Raw genomic sequence first — 20,638 nt, 5'->3', positions numbered from 1 at the left:
ACATGGGTGCGGCACAGCCTGCGCCAGCCCGTCACACAGCCACAGGCCAACCACACAAGGTCATCACAAAATCTCCGAGTTGGGTAAGCGACAGACAGGGACATCTGCTGTACATCTGGTCTGCGCTTAACGCACCACCAGTGCTTCCAACACTAGCACAATTTTCATTTAAAAAAAAACCCCAAAAACCACCAAAGGCAGTCTTACCTTTCATCCTGCCAGAACTATAAAAAAAAAAAAATTTTAAGCTGATAATTTTCTTTAAACAATGCAGCCAGCTCCTCCCTGATTAGGTGCAAGCGTGCTGAAAGCCAGCCGGCACACCCTCCTCGGCAGACCCGCACGCAGCATGTGTACACATGACGCCGAACATCTGGAGACTTTCTGGACGATGCCACCAGTGAATTTAATTTGTTACAAGTAAACCCAGCCTTCCGCAGCTCAGCCCATTCACTGGGTCAGGAGGAAAGACAGCAAGGGAAGATCTGGGCCCGACAGAAACAAACTGACAGCAACACAGAGATTCAGAACAAGTTTCAACATAATTTAAACCTGTTTAGGTCACCACTATGGCTCGGTGCTACCTAGAAAAATTTTAAACCCAACAGAGATCCTAGAAATCCCCACGGTTCCGCTAAAGTACGATTCTTTAGGAAGAGCTGCAGAAGTCAGCACAATTTTCAATCCCATCTCACCAAGTGTTAATTTGCATCGGGCTATGTTGCATTAAACCCTTCCACCAAAATTTGAAATTTAACACAGTGGGTGTACTATAAGGTATAAGGCACAAGACAGATGGCCAGTTTAATGTTCCTAACGGATACTCAGGTAAACATGGCAGTGCTTGTCATGTCGCTTCTGCAATGCACAGTGGTCACAAACTGCAGAAAGGAGTGAACAAAAAGCCCTCCAAGTTGATAACTGTTTTTACAATGACCAATGATTAAATTAGCTTAGTTACAGGATCTAACACCATGTCTTGAGTTTATTCCAGTGTCACAGTTCCTGGCAGGGATAAGGTTTCACATTAGCCAATTAACTAAATGCACTATTACTGTATCTCTGCTACTTAAGCTCATCAGTTAATTAAGAGATCAGTGTAAGCTGAAAATAGAAATCTTAACCTGACACACATACCAAACATACATTATCTTAATGATTTAATTTTACAGTTCTGTATTACATTCCACAGGTGCCATCTGGAAAACTGAAAGGCAATTGCTCAGTTTAAGGAACATGTGAAAGATGCATAAGCAAACATTTAATCTAAGAAACTGTATTTCTTAGAATGAGACTTGCTTCTTTACTAAGCTCTATCTTACAAGGTAGATTTTCTTTATAAAATTACCATTTCACAAATTACTTCTGTATCAATTTTTATACGCTCAATTTCCCAGGGACTATGCCCCAGTAATTTCTGAGAAGCCCGTCCACAAACACAAGGTGCCAAACAGGACAGACCTGTGGGCACACGGCCGTGCTAAGCAGCTGCAGACAGATGTGTAACAGTGGGATACGGCATTCTTAATACTCAGATGTCAAGCTTCTTTCTGCAAAGTAATCTCTCAACCAGCTCTTAACAATAGGTAGTAACGTCGTCTTTAATAGCTGTCTAGTCAGTCCTGCCATACGCAGCACCAGCACACCAGTGATTTAGAAGCAGAAAATCGAGTATCCCACTTGTTGATGTTTATCCTTTAAGGTCACACAGCACAAGTCATGACACCATAGCATTACTCAAGACTCCCCCAGAACATGGACCTGGTTTTCCATCATAACCAAGCCCATCTTTTTGGAATATTTGTCCTTCCTGGCAAGTTTACAGCCATAGGATTAAAAAACCCCAAGGCCTTGCAAGGATGAGACTTTCTGTGGCAGGTTGATTAAAAACAAATGAACAAACCAACCTAACAAAAACCCCTCTATATTTCAGCTGCCCTTAGCACAAAAGGCTCTTCATCCACAGAGAAGGTTTCTACATGCTACAATATTTTAACTAGCAGGACTCATCCTCCTCCCCTGCTGACCCTTGTTTCCCATCAGTAAAAAGCAATTTGTCACAACATTAACCAATCAGTATGACCACAGAAGCTAAATAAACCACATAGCTGAGCCTCTAGGTGCTCCCAAACGGCAAGCTACCAGAAGAATTAGGTCTGTTTTAATGTTCGTACATTTGGCTGTGCACACTGAACTTTTGCAGGGCAGAAACCTGACAGACTGATGGCTTAATGCCCCCCTGAAAACCAAAAACATTCATTTACTTCTTTATTATAGTCAGTACTTTCCAGATCCACAATCTGGTTAATAAGCTTGAAAATTTATCCATGGAAGTACATATGCTCACAGCCTAAGCGAACTCCAGCCTTGAGTTCAACAGCATGTCATGTAAAACAAGTGGGGAAAAAAAACAGCTAAGGAAAAATGATGATGCAAACCGGATTTTTAAATAAACAGTTTTGAAACTAAATTCTTATCTGTTCTTCTGGACAATCATTCTCTAAGAAACTCCAACAGCCAAGACTGAAGAAACCTCAGCAGCTGGAAAGTCTATGAATGGGTGTAAAAGCCAAGCAGCATCAACAGTTCACGGGTGCAATACTTGGGCTTCTCAAACAAGAGTAATATGGAGCTATCATCAGTTGTCCTGGGATGCCGAGAAAGTCTACTCCTCCCCATGCCCCCACCAGAGGTTAGAACATACGGTAAAGAACAACTGAAAATAAATTTGGAACTATGTGCTTGAAAATTAACTCCTGACAAAAACTCTGCCAGGGTCAACCCTATGTTTGATTTTCACCCCATGTGAAGGATAGGAACACTTAAAACAACGTGTAAAAAGAGCCACAGAATCTAAAGTGGACACTGGAATCTGCTTAAGTGATTGCATTAAGCGATAAAGTAAAAGCAGTTACTTACAGAAGCAGTGGGGACCCAGGAGCAGCTTACAAAAACAGACTGACAGCTCTGTTCTCCAGGTGAAGATGCTGAAGATCACAAAACACAGGAGGAAAACAGAACCAAAAGCCAGAAACAACAGCAATTCAGAGAGAGAAGCTCCATATTAGGATCACCTGAGAGCATGGAAATAGCATAAAGACTACCTTCTTCCGAGTAAAAGCAAAGTTGGATAATTTCCCCACCACCCATCCATGAGTCCCCCAGGGTACGCAGTTCCCCTCCCGTGCCGTAAGGTGCCACATGCCTTCTGTAGGCTGCTACTCTACAATGACAGGGTGACATCCACTCTCTTGCCTCTGGTTTCCATGGACATTTAGTTATGCAGATCTTGGAAGAAAGGCTAAAACACACCATGAGTTGAGTTTTCATAGTTAAAACTTGGTTTCAACTGCAATCTCCACCGTAAAAGATCTTAGAGAGAGAACGAGCATCACGCAGAACCAGAGGGTTCACCACACAGGGTAGACAAAGCTCCCATTTGGTTTCCAACACTTACAAAGGAAGGGAAACAGATCATACCCAAGAATCAAAAAAAAATTCTGCTAACTATCCTTCTGTAATCAGACTACGGGCTTACTTTCTATACTGCTTCACTACATAATTTAATAAGTAACAATATTTTAATGATAATAATTACATCAAAAATTAGCACAATTACCCTTGAGTAATCCTTCTTTTGACGGTAAACGCAGAGAATTTTCTCTTTTGTGCACTCCTTGTGTATAACGTGAGATGGCAAGAACCAGCAGCATAAAGGCATGATGTGAACATGAACTCTGTGTTTAAGGGTTTGGGGTGGGGTTTTTTTGGGGCATATTCCACAAGTTTAGTTACTTCTCAGTGTTCAGATTAGTACTGATACAGTTTCCAGGACAGGTTGGATATTAAAAAGCAAAACAAAAAAAACCATAATAGGTGATGCTTCAGAACAACTCAATACAGGGAATTTTTATTAACTTTAACCTGCAAGCAGGATTTCTTTAAAATTGCACAAAGTATATCTACAGTATTTTATGTACTATTTACTAATAACACCCAGGCAACTTCAAAAGACCAAGCTGCCTTTTGCAAAACATGTATGCCTGGCTATATTATACATACCAACTTCTCAGCCACAACGAACTCAGACCTTTCAAGTACATCTTTTTTAAAGAAAACCATATTTATCCCAGAGTTAGAGACAAGTTATAATACATGAGGACACAGTGCATTGCTTAGATAATCGGAGAGATATTATGCATCTTCCTAACCTAAAATGAAAAATGTGCAAGCCTTTGTTGCAACCTGTATATATGTAAGTCTCATATACCCAGGCAAAAATAAAACTCTACTGTTAAATGAGAGCACTTGAACAAAAGTAGCCTTAGAACTACATCCCTTCAAGGACATTTTAGCCCCCTGTGGTTGTACTTGGGGGGCGGAGGGGGGATGGGGGGAGAGATCTGTTCTAGCCTATGGTCAAGGATTATTGATGCAATCCAACTTCAAGCATTTAACCGAAGGTGCATAAATTACGAGCATAAACAAGGCAGCCTCCTCCAAGCAATGCTGGGCAGAGACATCAGCTTCTGTGGTGAACCTCCCTCTGCAGGAGCCTGCCACTCTCTATGGGCAAGGAAGGACCTTGCAGTAGGCACAGGAAACTGCCCTCTTCATTTAAATTGCTCACATGGAGATAGACTAAAGTAGCCAGAGCCTTTCCACCTTTAGCAAATTCATTTGATCTCTTTGAAGGTCCCCGGGCACAGAAGTCTTTAGCTCTATTAACAGACTGAGTGATGCTTGTTCTGTATGGAAGGGCATCATTTCCAACAGACGCAACAGCACATCCCTTAAGTAACTCCTCTTCCTTTCAAACAAAGGGACTACTACGGAACATAATTTGATTTCAAGTGCATTTAATTCTCAACAACTCAGAGCAAGCTAAAAACTGGCAGTGCAATGACTATGTTGGCAATAGTATCGGGCTGTTACATATCCAGTAACAGCCGAAGTAGTCTTGACCATGAGCTATGCTTGTCTTTCTGAAAAGGTACTCACCATAAGCTCCTTTGAGCATTATTTCTCCACCTTCATCACCTACTCATAAGCAAAAGTGGTATCGTTTGTCAGGACAGATGCACTTTTCTTACTTTTTCACATAATTTAAGACAAGTGCTCTAACAGCAGATTAAAATAAATGTATGTTGACTCTGGACTTGAGAGTTAAGCTTCTGTAGGAAAAATCTTTGCTTCTGAGTTAAGGCAGAACTCTACAGTATTAGACAGACCCTCTTCTGACTCCTTCTCCTGTTATTTGAAGGGAAAATAGCTTCAAATTTAAGGATGAGAACTTTGACTGGTAATGAGTGAGAATGCATTAGCAAAAAGAGATTCTTATTTCAGCCATTTGAAAACAAGAGCCCAGATCTCCCATGGTTTTTCAGTGCAGGTATAACTGTTTTGTTTATGTGGAGGGACTTCTGAAAGCATTGGAGGGGGGTGGGGGGGACCCAACACCCAAAAATGCTGATTGCTGGTCATAGCCATTAAAAAAAGGTTTCACAAAAATGGCTGGATGCAAGTACATTCCTGATTTACCCAGCTCGCTGTACCAATTACCGTGCTCTAGTGAACAAACCATGCCCATGAATTGCTGCTTCTGCAGCTCTAGTCAAGCTCCTTCCTCAAACCCAGGAACAGGAGAACTGGGGCTGCATTTCAGACTCCATCACAGTAGCAATCAAGTCATAAACATGAAAGAAACCCATTTAGATCCCCCAACAAATAGAATAAATACACAAATAAAGTATTTAAGTTTTCTTGCTTTTAAAAGCCTGGATCAAAACTAGGAATGGAAAACATACAGCTGGGACTCGAGCAGACCGAGCAGCTCGCTCAGCTCAGGCCAGGCCCCAGGCAGTGACTTCTTCCAACAGTAGTTTCTCTCCTGCTTACTTTTTAAGCTGTGGCTTTGGTTCATAAAACTATGGCCAGTGTTCAGGACCCTCCCTACTACAGCAATATTTAGGCACTACTAGCAACAGAGACTATTAAAAATAATAATCAGAAAGGCAATAAGAAACAAGAGACTCCTTTGCTGTGGGAGGAGTAATCTTTTCCGGGGTACATCCAACATGAATAACAACTACTTAGGGACGGTTGGAAAAAATCAAGTAGGAAGAACAATTTTCTTTGCATGTTCTCTTCACACTAAACTGGAAGTTTGATCTCTAATATTCTGAAGCAACCCCTACTTTTGAGAGATCTGTAATTTCCCCTCCCCAAAGCACCACATTTTCCTCTTGGCTACCACAGAAGAGCTTGTATCTTCCAATTTGTTAAATACCTACACCTGCAACAGCAGGAGCTGATCCAACCTGTCCCTAGCCCTCAATCCAAATTGCCACTCCAGGAAAGCCATTGAAACACGCATGTTTTCAGCAATCACACTGCTTGGCAAAGGTAGTCCTAGGAACATTTTAAGACTGATCAATGAAGTACCCAGTACTCAGTTCATCAACCTCAACTGTGTTTCCACAGAAAGATCAGGTTGTAATACTGGTCACAGAGGAGAGAGGGGTTGGGGGGGGGGAAAAAAAAAAAAAAGCTGCGTAATCCAAAGGTTTTGACCGGTATGAAAGATAAGGATGAGCATGAGAAAAATGCACCAGAAAATGTTCACGTCTTGAGTAGCACTTCAGTTCAGCTCCCCTAGATGAAAAGAGCTCATTCATAGGGGCTCATTATTTAGCACCAAAATTGAATTTAACACATAATAATCTCCACCAAAATCTCCTGACAGAAAAATATTTGTTTTGTGAGAAAAAGGGTTCCTTATTTATTAACCTTCAAAATGAACAAGTGAAAGTTGGAAAGGTTCAAAATACAAACAAGAAAAGAAATGGTACAGATATGTGAATTGCATGGCAAGAGTTCCTTCAGCTGGAAAAAATCCTCATATTGATTTATAATAATGAAATGAGACATGTGAAAGAAGGAAGGGTGACTGCACTGAGCAGCTAGAAGTGCACTTTATCAATGGAAGATGAACTCAGCTTGGAAATTTGGCAGGCAGAGCAATCAGATAGCGACAGCAAACTTGAGTAGGCAAACCTGGAAAGAGTTTGAAGACAAGATTACATCAGTTGGTAGAATTTCTAAAGAAAGAATATTCTGTTTGACACAACACTGAACTAGGAAACACAGAAGCCTTTGCCGGCACTGCCATCTTGGACTTTACACAACCTTGTTTTAAGCTGTATTGTCACTACTTAATAGTTTTTTTAACAGCCTGATTATCAGATAGCAGTGCTCTCAGCATCTCTCTCGACGTAGCCTGCCAAGAGATGTTAAAAAAGTAGGACACTGGCAGGAACTGAAATGCTTCCTCCCCCACCCCCAAGTATCTGTAGTATTTTCCTAACTAATGTGGAGCTCAATGCAAATTATTAATTCTTGGTAATAAGTTCCGTACCACTATAAGATAAAATGCTAATGTCATTTCTTCCATAGTCCCGCAGCATACCATTTTCCCTGAATATAATCACCAGAAAGAACATAAATGGAGTAAAAAAAATTGCACTTGCATTCCTAAGATGAAACACCTGTTGTCTTCGGGATGGATAAAGCCAGGAAAAAAGTGAATTCCATATGTGAACAGTTATATAAAATGCAAAAGAAATACTTGTTTATTTTCCAATGCAGTATTTTGAGGAAGCTGTGGTAAGCACTGCTTTAAATATGTTTATTTATAAATGCTTGAGATAATGTTGCTCCCTGGGAACTGATCATGACTGATCATGTCCTGGGACGGATGAAGGCTGGGAGTGGGGACTGTTACAGAGACCACCCATTCTGCATCCGTAATTGCTACTCCAAGGTGAAGCAGTTAGCTAGACCCCATCAGTGGGATGGGGTACAAAGGGGGTGTTTCATTTGGGGTTCACCAACTAATGCACCCCCAAATTTCTACTCCCAGCTGCCTTGGTAAGCAGTCTCCACATAACTGACTTGTGTCAAAAACACTTAGAAATCTCCACCGACAGCACTAAGCGACACCTGCTACATTAAAGCTAAACAAGGAACCCAAATTTCTCTTCTTTTCAAATGGGGTCACTGTGTTTTCCCCACTGCTGGGCACTGACTGACTCTCAAGAAACCACTGGAGTATTTAACTTCTCAAGCTGCCTAAAAAGCTAGAGTGGTAATTTAATCACAAGCCATGACTTCTCCTCCCCAACTTAAACCTAATTACTAGAAGAATAGTATTTAGGAGAATTAGGTGCACAACAGACCAGTCATTCTGCTAGAAAGGGCATGAAACTTCCCAGACAGACAAAGCGCACACAAGTCTTGAGATTCACCTCTGCTAACACCTTCCTGGACTTTGGTGGGTGAAAGACTACAAAGCCAATCAATGCAGAAGTGAGGTGGTACGTTATAAAATGTAGGTACCTCAAAGCATTAATTACTGTTAAACAGACGAGGTAAAAACAGCAGCAAGATGGTAGGGTTAAGAGTCAAGAATTCCCTTCTGGTCAAGCTTACTTGACCAAAAAAATGCATAAGGACAGTTCAGAAAACACAGAAATTGCTTCCACCAAACATGTAAGGGCCAGTTATCAGACTGTAAACTCTCTGGTGCCAGTATGGTTCCTTTGGCTCAATTTATTCAGTTTTCATGAGCTAGCCCAACAGAGATCCACACTACGACTTGTACTCAGGAATAGCATGATTCCAGCTGTAAGTGCATGTCCCCCAAAGAAACAGGATTTTAAGAAGAGACCAGCAGGACAGAATCCATGAAATACACAAGGTCACAAAACACTGGAGTTTAACACTAAAAAGCCTATTTTGGTAGTATTTCTCTAAGAAACAAAAGGTAGAAAAGCTTTTGGCAACCTGTATCTAGACACACGGCATTATTTACATCATGATCTCTCCAAGGCAGAGGTGGCCCAGGCAGCTCTGTCACAGTTGAGAAGAACCTGGTACGTTTTCTAAGAGTTCATGCCATTTAGAAGAAAAAAGATACCCCACTTACAGTTAAACTGTTTTTAAGAGGCTTACGGGAAAACAATCTTTCTGTTTTCTGGATTGTTTTTTCTCATCTTGAGAGAAAGCACACTGGTTTAGTAAGTCTCTATCATGAGCCAGAGTTCAAGAACTAGAAGATTATTTACACCTAAAGGACTTTCAGTCCAGTATTGCGTTGCAATACCAAACCACAATATCCATGCTTACTTGTTCTGACAATGCTGCTGCTCCTTTTTTCTCCCAGAGGAGAGACTTGTTCCATTCTGAAGGAGTTTCAGTTAAAGACCAAAACCAAGCCTGTAGTATTTTCGGAGCTATTTTTGTGCTGTAATACCAGTGCAGCAGCTGGAATGTCCTGGATATGTACAACGAATGTGCTTGTTTCAGTTGCATTAAGGCAGTGATGGGATGTTGTATTAAGTAACATCAGTATGAGGCTATACAATACATGACTGACTTAAAGCATGTGACTTTAATAGAGAAATGTGATTTCAATACTCATGTGGTTTTCTGTTGCAATTCAAGCTGTTTTGGCACCAGAACTAGTTTCAGATTGGGATAAAGACACAATGGAGATCTACAGATGTGAAAAACCAACACACAAATGAATAATGAGTAAGAGAACTTATCTCAAATAAGCATTTAACCTGTCTTAGAATAATATCTGATATTGATAAGCACTTTACAGAACATATTTGTATTTGATAATTGCTTGTATTTATAGCAACCCATGTTCTTTTAGTGTACTTGTGTAGGCATATAGAAAAAAAAATTTACAAAAAAAAATCAGTCTGTTACGTGTTTTACTGAGCCAAGTAAATTGGCATCAACATGCAATTCACAAGTGAGTTCCAACTCTTTAAAAAAAAAGTTTAAATAGATATTTGACAGCTTTCCCCTTCTTCACCCCTCAAAGTGCCAACCCTCAGTTGGGACCTGTGATTTACCACCCGTTCAGCAGGTTTGCTCATTACATGCACTGGATGAACGTAACGCACAGGCAAATGAAGAGATTTGCTCACCCTCAGCAGGCAGGGCATTCGCATCATGGCCCGAACAGGCAGCCAGACCAAATCCAGGAACAGCGAAGGATGCTGCTACTTAGAGGTGTGAAGGACTGGAGTGCTAAGCTTCATCTGAACGTATGTTTAACAACTGCCGCCACCAAATATAGCCTCCTTGCAAATACATTCAGCAAGAGTTAGTGAAATTGTTAGTCCAACCCTCAGATAACGTTCATGGTTTCCAAACTGTTTTACACGTATGCTATACTTTGATTCCCGTTAGCACTCCCAAACTGCTTATTGCCCGTGTCTTCTCACCCTCGCTTCAGTCCTCGTGTGTTAACAAGCTTGAAGCAAACACAGCCTGTGATTAGTAGAACCAGGACTTTTACCCGCAGTACGGTCCTGCACAAAAAAAAAAAAAAAAAAAAAATCTAAAACGAGCTTCCACATTCAGATGCACTGAGTTTTCCCTCCCCACCTCCAGCACAGCCCCACACATACGGCAGGTCCTTCTTGTCCCCCGTGGGGTACATATATGCAATGCAATGACTCACGCAAAAGACGTTCAAAAGCATTTGTCGGATGAAAGCCCAACTGAAAGCTAAGCATCCTGCACTGAAGATATCATTTTGATGTACACAGCTTTTACTCGCATCAGAGATGAAGCCAATGCATCTGAAAACACTGTGAAGGCATTAAGAAGTCCAGCACATATGACATATGCAACATTTCCATATACCTTTGCCAAGAAATACTTTGTGCAGTATATACGAAGCATGTGAATTAACAATTTTTACTTAAAACATTTAGCTTTTCACCAGCCAGCCATTACCCTGTAATTGCTGATGCTCTACAGTAGGCTCAGACACTCAAGCAGCAGCGTGTTGCCAAAAAAAAAATTGGCAAAAGAAAATTGCATTCACCAGCTGCAGGTACTATCTGCTATTTCAAAGGTACTCTTTTACAAAAAGACTGTATTTACCCATACAGACAAGAAATCACAGGAGATGATAGTTCTGTAGCAGAAGAGTAAAGCGACAAAGTAAATGCCATGAGAGATCCTTCTCATGAATCCAGAGCGCCCTTGATCATAGCAGGGGAGCAGAAATTGAGCTCCGTGACTGAATTTTAAAAATACAAAGGTAACAAGCTTCTAACCCCAAACTACTGTACTCTGCTCCCAATGCCACCTCAGGCCCCAAGTGTTGTCAAACTGGGAAAAGGTGAAAAATGCCTTCCTATATAATATGTTGTCTGAACTAAGAGAATTAGTTATAGCTGCTATGTTCACTACAAATTATTATAAACTGTAAGTTGTTATGAACTGTAAAATGTTTATAATTTAATTTTACAAAAAATATTTCAGTTATTTGTAGACAAGTGTCCATAACGATAGATTGACTATACATGTATGCTTTAAGAGTAGACCTTCCCTATTAAACATGTGCAAAGGTAACATGCAACCTACAGCATTGTATGGTACATTTTCACATTTTAGTCTCTAATCTTTTTCCCTGGGGCAGCACCTGTTCTTGCTGAAAACTACTGAAGCGCTCTTCACTACCATTTGTAAAGTGCCTTTTCTTTCATGTTGGAGAATGTGGGAAAACCACACGATAGATCAGAAACTCCCCAAAGCCCTTCCCTTCTACCTAATCTTCAGCACAGGGATGTCTTTTTATATAGATACACATATATATTAAAAAAAAAAAAATCCTTCAGCACATCTGAGCTTCTACAGAAGTGAAGAATCATTTCTTCAGAACTGTGCCCATGTCCTCCCACAAATGGCTTTCAAGCAGAGCTTTGAATTTTTCCTGTTAAATCATGTTCGCTAAGGAGGGGGGGAGATGGGAAGAGAAAAAGAACATTGAGAAAAGGATGAAGGGAAGAGCTGTTACAATGATCTAATATGCAAGCATAGCAGCAAGGATGCCCATCCCCACCAGTATTTCTACTTTATGAAGCACAATTTTCAAATGCTTTACATTAGGCCCTAATAGGTCAACTGGAGGTAGAACAGTCCTGCAAACTGATAGCACGTATTAATTGCTTGTGCACTTATTACCCGCAGAACCTGCAGTGCCGCTGCATCTCTCAGTACTGTGAAGTCTCAGGATGATCGACTACTCATGTCACTTTAAATATTTAAGGTAGCCTAAGAAACTCCAGCCCCACTCAACATTTAAGACAGTTTTTAATTTACTTCAAAGGTGGGAAACAGAACAAAAACCCTTTACGCAGTCTGCTCTGCCCCATCGTTTGTCCATTTCGAAAGCCACTACCTGGCTAATAGCTGTGAGATCGGTCCAGGGTCAGCAGAAGGCAGCCAATGCAAAAGCCAGGTGTCAGCTGAATCATAAATAAACCATATTAGACATCCTGCATATTTTACTTCACACAGGTCAAGACAGTAAAATCTCAAGTTACATACTATGCTATAGGTGTTTTCCATCGGCTGTACAAGCAGTGCAATGAGCACGCATGCTGCTTTTGGATGCTTTGCTCTTCTGCTGATATTGGTAACTCAGTATGAAACCTTGAATTAAGATTCTGCATGGTTCACACTGGAAACACAATCATGATGTAAAAAAAGTTGGGTTTTTTCCTTTAAAAAAAAAAAAAACAACAAAACACAACCTGCACTACTTTTGCTTCCCAAGTAGCGGAACATTTCTCTTTCTTCAAATCTTTGAAATCTTTAATTTCAGCCAGACAACATATAGGCAGCAGATTAAATTGTAACTGAAAACCTCAGAGTGCAAGTAAAGCATTTAATTCAACAGCCAGAAACCAGGTTACCGACTTTAGCTTTTTTATTTGTCCTTGTACCCCACCTGCTTCCCAGAACAGGTCACTCCACAGTCTTTCCCTTCCGATCTCAGGTAACCGAGCCCTGTCGCTCTCGCCACGCTCCCATGCCGAATAATGCCACGCACCAGGCTCCCACCAGCAGCCCAAGCGCTTCCCCAGCGAGTGGATCCGACGTACCCTGCGCGCTCGCTCCCGACACGTGGATTCACCAGCCCTGCCAAGTCGCAATACAAACACCAAAGGCTTAGCATCGCTGTGAGCAAACAGAGCCCGTAGGTTTTCAGTAAAGAAAGCAAGCAGACACTTCTGAAAGCCCACTGTACATGTGCAACACTCGCATCGCCCTGGCACCCACCCAAGGTCAGTGCTTTTCAGCATGCTGAAATTCAGTATCCCAAACCGGCAAGACATCCCTGAGGACCACGTCATACGCCTGCTTACTCTTTTTTCACTACAATTATGATGACTACAGCTGCCTAAATGGAGAAGTGTTTAAAACTAGAATTAGCAAGATTTAGAAAGGCTCAATTTCATGTGACTTTTGCAAAAGAAAGAAGAGTCCTACAGAGCTTCTAGTTGGAAGAAAAATAAATCCCTCAAACCTCATCCAAAGCACCTGCATGTAGAAAAGATGAAGGTGAACTAGTAGCTCCTGGCTTTAAGCTGCTGCTACACACCCAAGAGATGCCACATGCAGACTTCCCTGCTTCATCCTGGCTGCTGGGTGGCAGAACTCCCCCGTAGAAACACTCTTCCCTTCCTGAGACAGGGATGCCACCAGCTCTGGGAAGGGAAAGCTCATGGCCGCACACTCAGCTGCACCTCTTCTTGGGGAACAACACCCCATGGGAAGGAAAATCAAGCCCTTCCCGCGTTTTCTTTCAGAGCGGTACTTCGGAACACCGCGATGCACAGCTGTGTACGCACTGCGATCTGGCCTCTCTGCAGGACAGCATGGTCACATTGCACCAGACACACTCAAAAAGTCATTCTGAATCCGGTGAGAAAGAAGTGGGAGGATCATGAAGCACCTCCTAGCCAGTAAACTGTACTTCTCCTGTAGCAGGCATAAGCAATTTACAATTTAAAAAAAAAAAAAAAAAATTAATGTCTAAGAGGGAAAAAATCCAAAGTAGTTGCATCAAAGGAGTCTGAATTTTAAGGCAGTGAAGCAGAGGTAGCAAATGGGAAACAACTGCCTAAAAATCTAACAGACTTCTATACACAGACAGCATTTGTCTACAAGACAAGATGAAAGCGCTTTTTACATCAAACCCTTTAAGTATCACAGTCCTTTTTTGCTTATAAAACAGCAAGGAAGCAGTTGCACTCATTTCTCAAACACAATCATCTAGTCCGAAGTTTTTCAGATATTTATTTTCTTTCTTTTTTTCAAGAGCTGGGTAACCAGACCAGTTGTGGCCAGCCTGCTGCTCCTTTGGATCTGCAAGAAGACTTGCAGCAATTGGCAAGACTTAACTATAAGGCAAATCTTTATTTCTGGCTTCAACTGTATTATAATTTGTGACTCATTAATTGTATTATTCAGCATTCACATGAAAAATAATAGCTATCGTATTACCTGCTGCAATAAAAGCAGATCACTGCTTTTTAGAGTTTATTCAAACAGGCAACTAATAATATTTTCCATTTATCAAAAATCTCCAAAGCACAATGAATGTTCAATTTATTATATTTAATATTCAGCGAAGGAGGATGTTGTTGTTTTCAACACTGAAATCCCAAATAGAGAAATTAAAACAAATAACTTCATCTAGAAACAAAACAAACAATTACATGGAGGAACAACGCCAAAAAGGAAACCGAACAGCTGCGTTCCTCAGCCCTTATTAACAGTAAAAGTAACACCTTATTTCATTTTTTGAGAATTACTTGTTATCACCTGAAAACCAAAACAAAGTCTATTAGTTTAGAAATTGCAAGTGTCATACCATCAAAGTGATATTGCAGTAGAAAAATACTTGGGACTGAATTATCAGGCGTACTCAGCACAAGATCCACACACAGATCCTAATAATCTCAAGGAGGCTGTCGGTGCCCAGTCCTCAGGAAACAGAATCATTAAAGGCTACTGCTGTTACAAAGCCCTGATAAAAACCACACGTACTCTTGATCATGAGAGATTTAGAGCAAGTTGTAAGAACCATGCTAAGCTTTTCTTATTATTCCATTAAAAAAAAAAAAGCCACAGTAATGGGCTAATGCCAGCTCTGATTTAATAATACTTTTGCAAAAACATATCCAGCACCATATTTCAGGGTTGCATTACAAACCAGCAGGAACCACCCAAAGTCTAGAGCTACTTCCTGTAGATGGCAATGAAGCCCCAGAAAGGTGCTGTGTACAGGCACGCACCATCACAGCTTGCAAGCAACAGCTAAAACATGCTGCAAAATGCAATCTGGAAGGGAGAGATTCTTTGTATGCTCTAATACAAGGGGTAGGCACCAAATGCTATTAACTGCTCAGTCATGAGATGCTTGTTTAACCCCCCCGTACAAGCCGTGCATAGCCCTACTGTATTAGTCCAATTGTGAGCAACAAATCTGACTACTTAATATGCAAATTCCCTTGGTCACTCTTCCATAGAAGCACCATGAAAGCAGTTATTGTAACTTCAAATTAGACATGTGATATGCAGCACTGCACAGCACTCTAAAGAAAATATTTAAGAACCTGTTGTCCAGTTACTGAAAGCAGAGGTTGAGCACAATATCTGGCTTTCTAGAAGTTAACGAAGCTCTAGCACTGCATCAGCTACTGCAGGAGGAATTTATATTTTCAATAATCTCCTATTGTAGTGTGTCAGTCAAATGTGCAGCCCTATTTCCACTTGTCCCCGTTATCACTGCTGGGTGATAGGGGCAGAAGTAAAGAAGACAAATTTCAAACAGAATCGGCGTCTTTTATAACAAAGAAGTGCGATAAGAACTCCAGCAGGCAGGCAAACATCATGTCAAGGAGAGCACAGCAGCAATCAGACAGCTGCAGCCAAAAGGCTTAATCTGTAATGACTTGTCATGCCTGTACTTCTAGACACTGGATTTCTTGCCCTTTCGTTATTCCACACAAATAACTGTCTCACTGAACTTCACCAAGACAAAGTAATATGCAACTTCTAACAGAGGTAAATTTTTGCCAGAAAATGAACAGGTTCATGTTTCTCCTTTTCCTTCCCACTGCTCCCCTCCAAAGAAAGGAAAGAAATTTAAGAAGAGCCCTCCAAAAAGGACTTGCCTGTGGGGACAGCATGTTGGCAATGCGAGTTCTCCCATTTTTGCTAAACTGAACATACCTGATAAGCTGTTAAACCATACTTAGAGGCACAAGTACAGATTTTTCCAGCAGTTAACTCCAAACCCAATGCTCTTCCAAACACACAACTGAAGAAGTCACAAACCTGCAAGTGGCCAGGGAACAGCTATTTCTCCTCCAGTCCTACCACCCTGCAGAAACTCAGTCACCTTTGACAGGCACAGCAAGAAGAGATGTGGTGCTTGGCTCCTGAAAGCTTGGAATATCAGATGGGAGACTGCCGAGCTAAAGGCATGAGATGGGGGGAAACCCTGTGTCTATAAACCACCTAACGATGATCTTTTATTCTTCATTGTATCTCCTTTAATGAGTTGCCAATAAATCCATCTCACATCCATGGCACCCACCCACCACAATACAGCTCTGTCAGACTACAATGCACCAAGCATCGAGACAGGAATTTCTTCCTAAATACAACAAACAATATTCTGTTAAAACCAAAACTTGTTAAAAAGAGCAGCAATAATGAAACAGCTGGTACTAATTTGCAAAGACCATTTCATTTCCAGCAGGATGGGCAGAGCAGCATCTGTTTAATTCTTGTTAAGGAACAGACAACTCCTGCTTAGGTCAACACGAACAGAAATGTGCAATAAGTTGGTACACACACGTAAGAGAGTTGGTATTTTTGATTAACTCGGTCCTACACACAGAGACACACCTGAGTATATGAAACAGCTCTCCGGATACATGCAAGCATCTTGACCTTGAAAAATACCCATAGTAAGAGACAAAGGAAGCGCACGCGGTCAGGGCATGCTGTCAGCTTTGCCGAGCAGCAGAGAAGTAACGGGAAGTGCCAGTGATTGACAAAAGGACTGAGGAGAACACGGGGATGTGACAAACCCTCATCTCACCTACAGCGATACGACTGAGCAAGATTTCACCAGCTCCCCACAGCACTGCAATAGATTGAGACTGGCTCCCACTTTTACACAGCATCAAGCGCTGCTATTACTGTCTGATCAATCTCTTGACCAGTTGTAATTCTCCAATAAACTTTTCCATTCTGGGGAAAAGACAAAGCATCCCCAAAATAAGTCCATCACTGGCAATGATCTGCTTAGAACAGATACATTTCTGTTCCAGAACACCTTCCTGAGATATCTAAATGATCTGACCCTGCTCATTGACAGCAATCTGAAAGCGAATACACCAGACTAGGTCACAGCCCAGGAGTTGGAGGAAATGAGTCTTACAGAGGAAACAGGAATAAGTTGCCTTTCTGCACAAGTCTAGTCTCCAAACGGTGTTCGCTTGTGCTTCAGCTGGTTCGCTTGCTGATGCCTTGAGACGTAAGCTCCCTCGAGAGATCAAGTCAGATTTCATACTTGGTGTGGGCACGTTTGCAGAATTTGTAAACCTAAGAATTAGTGCATGCTGGACTTTGACATCCTGGGAGTTAGGTTTATAAAGGATATTCTGCAGTTCTTTCAGCTTAACCTACACTCCCATTTTTTCTTGTTGAGAGGCAGGAACAGATACGTAACATTACAAAACGGGCTATTGCACACTGTAGCTGATTGTTTAAGACAGTCCTAAGAAGCCCATAATTCAAGTGAAATTTCATCACTTCTCACTTCAGCAAGACAACCTTAAGGAACATTATCCTTAGAGCATGAATCAACACGAGCCAGCTGACATGCATTTCGCATCTCTTACATCTTCAAAAACCCAGCTGCTGCTCTAATGCACCAAGCACAATAGGTTATTTAACCCCAAAGCAGCAGTGTGTCATGCCATGTAAACACCAGCAGAGACATGCTCCCAGGCAGTCCATCCAGGACAGCAATCTGTAGACAACTTGGATGGAGACTGCCCACCTCACCCACTGCTACTAGGTGTGTAATGAGACTATTTTACAGTATCTGCCAAACTCTTCATAATTTTTTCCCTCCTATCTCATTCATTTGACATCACAGGCAAGATAAGAGCAGGGAAATTAAACTGAGGCTATTTCTGTGATATGATCTAACCTTGTAACACCTAGCTACTGAAGCAGGTCTCAGAACAAACGTCAGCGTAGCTTTTCGCATTATTTTTTGGTCAAGATTTTCTGGGGTATGTGATGATTCCTGCCATTCTTTTCCTTTGACTTTTAGTACGTTCTTGTCCTTTCTGCACTGACACTCTTGCATTTTCTACTAGCTGGTCAGTCTACCTAGTACCGATGCATTTTTTAGATAACTGACTTCTTCCCCCTTTTTTTTTAACAGGGGGGAAAAGTAAGGAAGACTCATACTAGACAAAGCTATAACATTCCTTCTAATGACAATGATTTCATTAAATCCTACACAGTTCTTAGCAGCTAGACTTTCTGGTATTTCAATGAACTATGTATCTGGCATTAATCAGCAGGTGACTGCTTCAGATGTAATTGTAAGAGCTGCATTTTTTTACATTACGGAATGACAGCAAAGTCACTGATACGACAGAATACCCATCAGCTGGGGCATCCAAAATAAAACCAGACTGATAAATAGTATTCCATAAGGCACAGAGGAAAATGTAGACCTAGGTCAGCAATTTTAAACCTGAAATCTGTGGGTCCTGTACGTGCAAGGGCGACTTGCAAGTCAAGTGTCCTGTTGGTAGGCTGACTTTGAATGACTACAAAACATATACCGCTCAGCTGGAGAACATCAGGGGTCCACAAACCTAAGAACGTTGAAAAAGCAATCATTCAGACATTTAGGTAGAGAAAAGCACGAGGGTAAAGGCCGCTTACACTGCAGCAGCATTTTCACGTAAGCTGTGCTCGCTCAGTAGGTGTGCGCTTGCACACGAGTGAGAGCACGCTGCTCCAGCCTTCTGAAGTCGCTGGAATCTGATTATTTAGCACGGGTAATTTAGGCTGGAAGAAAGCATCCATCTTTCTTGCAGAGAATTAAAAAACAAAACAAAACAAAAACCACAGCAGTGCCAGGATCCAAGTTATCTGAAGAATTATTTTCCGCACACCACAAGGAGCTGAGCCCAAGGAAAACAAAGTTTGGGAGCCCCAGGCAGGCCCTTTCCCTAGCCCGTCTTTATTTCATCAGCCGCCTGCCCCCGGGCCGCGCCGCGGAGCCCCCGACACGCCGCAGCCGCGTCCGCGGGGCTCTGCCCGCCGGGGGGGGCGCCCACCCGCGTCCCCCGCCGAGCTGCCGGGGGCTGTAAGCCGGCGGGGGGGCCCAGCACGCCCCCCGCACAGCGCCGCCGCTCCCGGGAAAGTTGCGGCCCGGGCGGCCGCGCCGGGGCCGGGCGCGAGGGGGACAAGACCCGGGCGCGGCGGCCCGAGGCCGGCAAGGGCAGCGCGGCTTCCCCCGCCCGTCCGCCGCCGGCCCCGCCGCAGGCCCCGGCCCGCAACGCCCGCCCCCGGGGTACCCCTGCGGCGCCGGGGGTGGCCCGCCCGCCCAGCCCCGCGGCCCGGCGCTCACCTCCGGTGCCGTCCGAGTTCTCGTTGAGGCTGCCCGAGGAGTCGTGGTGGGAGCCCACACACCCGCCCATGGGGCCCGCCCGGCCCGCAGACCCGCCGCCGAGCCGCCCCCCCACCCCCCTCCCCCTGTAGCCGAGCTCCGCCGCCGGCCGGGCAGGCGCGATGGCTCCGGAGCCGCCTCCTCGCTCTGCAACACCGCCCCCGAGGCGCGGCCTCCTCCCGCCGCCCGGCTCCGCCTCCGGCCCGCCGGGGCCCGCCCCGGCCCGGGGCTCGCCGCGGCCGCGGCCCGCGCCGGGCGGGGTCAGCCCGCCGCCTGGTCTGGCCTTTCGCCGCTGCGGCCCACAGGCCGTGCTGGGCCTGGCCGCAGCCCGGCGCCGCCGATTCCGAGGACGTCCCCCGGGCGGCGGCCCCGCGGGGCAGGGCGAAGCCTCGCTGGAAGTTGGCGGGCGGCCCTGGAGCGCTGCAGACGGCCCCGCGCAGGGGTCGGGCCGGGCGCAGCGCGGACGGGGGAGGTCGAGGGCCGCGGGGTTTGTCCGGTGGGTGCGGGGCCAAGCACCCCGGCTGCGGGCAGCGCTGCGGCGCGGCCCCGGGGCCCCGGGCGGCTTCCAGTGTCGGAGAGTGCAGGGGTCGGGCGAGCAGGGCCCGCCTGGCTGGGCCGGCTGGGTCCCCGGGGCCTGAGGTGGCAAAGACGTGTGTGTTTTTTCTCACTGTGCAGAGGGGGGCTTTCCCGTGCTTTCCCGTGTTATTTGTGTCAGCACATGAAAAGAAAGCGCACGCACACTCGGAGATAAATCTGTATCTCGCTAATCATCCAACCACCTCTGTGTTTACAGACTGCTTGTTTAAGTTAAAATAAAATCCAAGCAAAATCAGTGCTGCTTGTTCAATCAGCAGTTGACTTCAGTCCTCTGAGAAGAAAATTTTGACTTTTGTGTGCTTAATGCCCAGATGGGTTATCTTACTTCAGTAGCAATCTCGCTGTGCGCTTGGGGAGTTACGGTGCATACACTGTCAGATGCACTGTAGCTCTTTGAAACAACCCGCAGTAAGTCGGAACAGTGAAAAATGGGAGCAGACAGTGCAA

At 43.7% G+C, this 20,638-nt stretch overlaps 1 protein-coding gene across 1 annotated transcript in view; it reads right to left on the bottom strand.

Moving 5' to 3' along the window:
- UBTD2 (ubiquitin domain containing 2) overlaps positions 1–19,625 on the bottom strand; it is a gene marked incomplete at both ends in the record, with an annotated part of 56,620 nt that extends 36,995 nt beyond the window's left edge. The window contains one exon of the mRNA XM_082006258.1: positions 19,556–19,625. Coding sequence (XP_081862384.1) covers positions 19,556–19,625 — 70 coding nt within the window. The remainder of the gene's footprint in view (positions 1–19,555) is intronic.
- Between the last annotated feature and the right edge of the window lie 1,013 nt (positions 19,626–20,638).

The sequence above is a fragment of the Phaethon aethereus genome, assembly GCF_964289735.1.
Source record: "Phaethon aethereus genome assembly, chromosome: 14".
NCBI classification, from domain to species: Eukaryota; Metazoa; Chordata; class Aves; order Phaethontiformes; family Phaethontidae; genus Phaethon; species Phaethon aethereus.
This window is presented reverse-complemented; position numbering and strand designations above follow the sequence as displayed.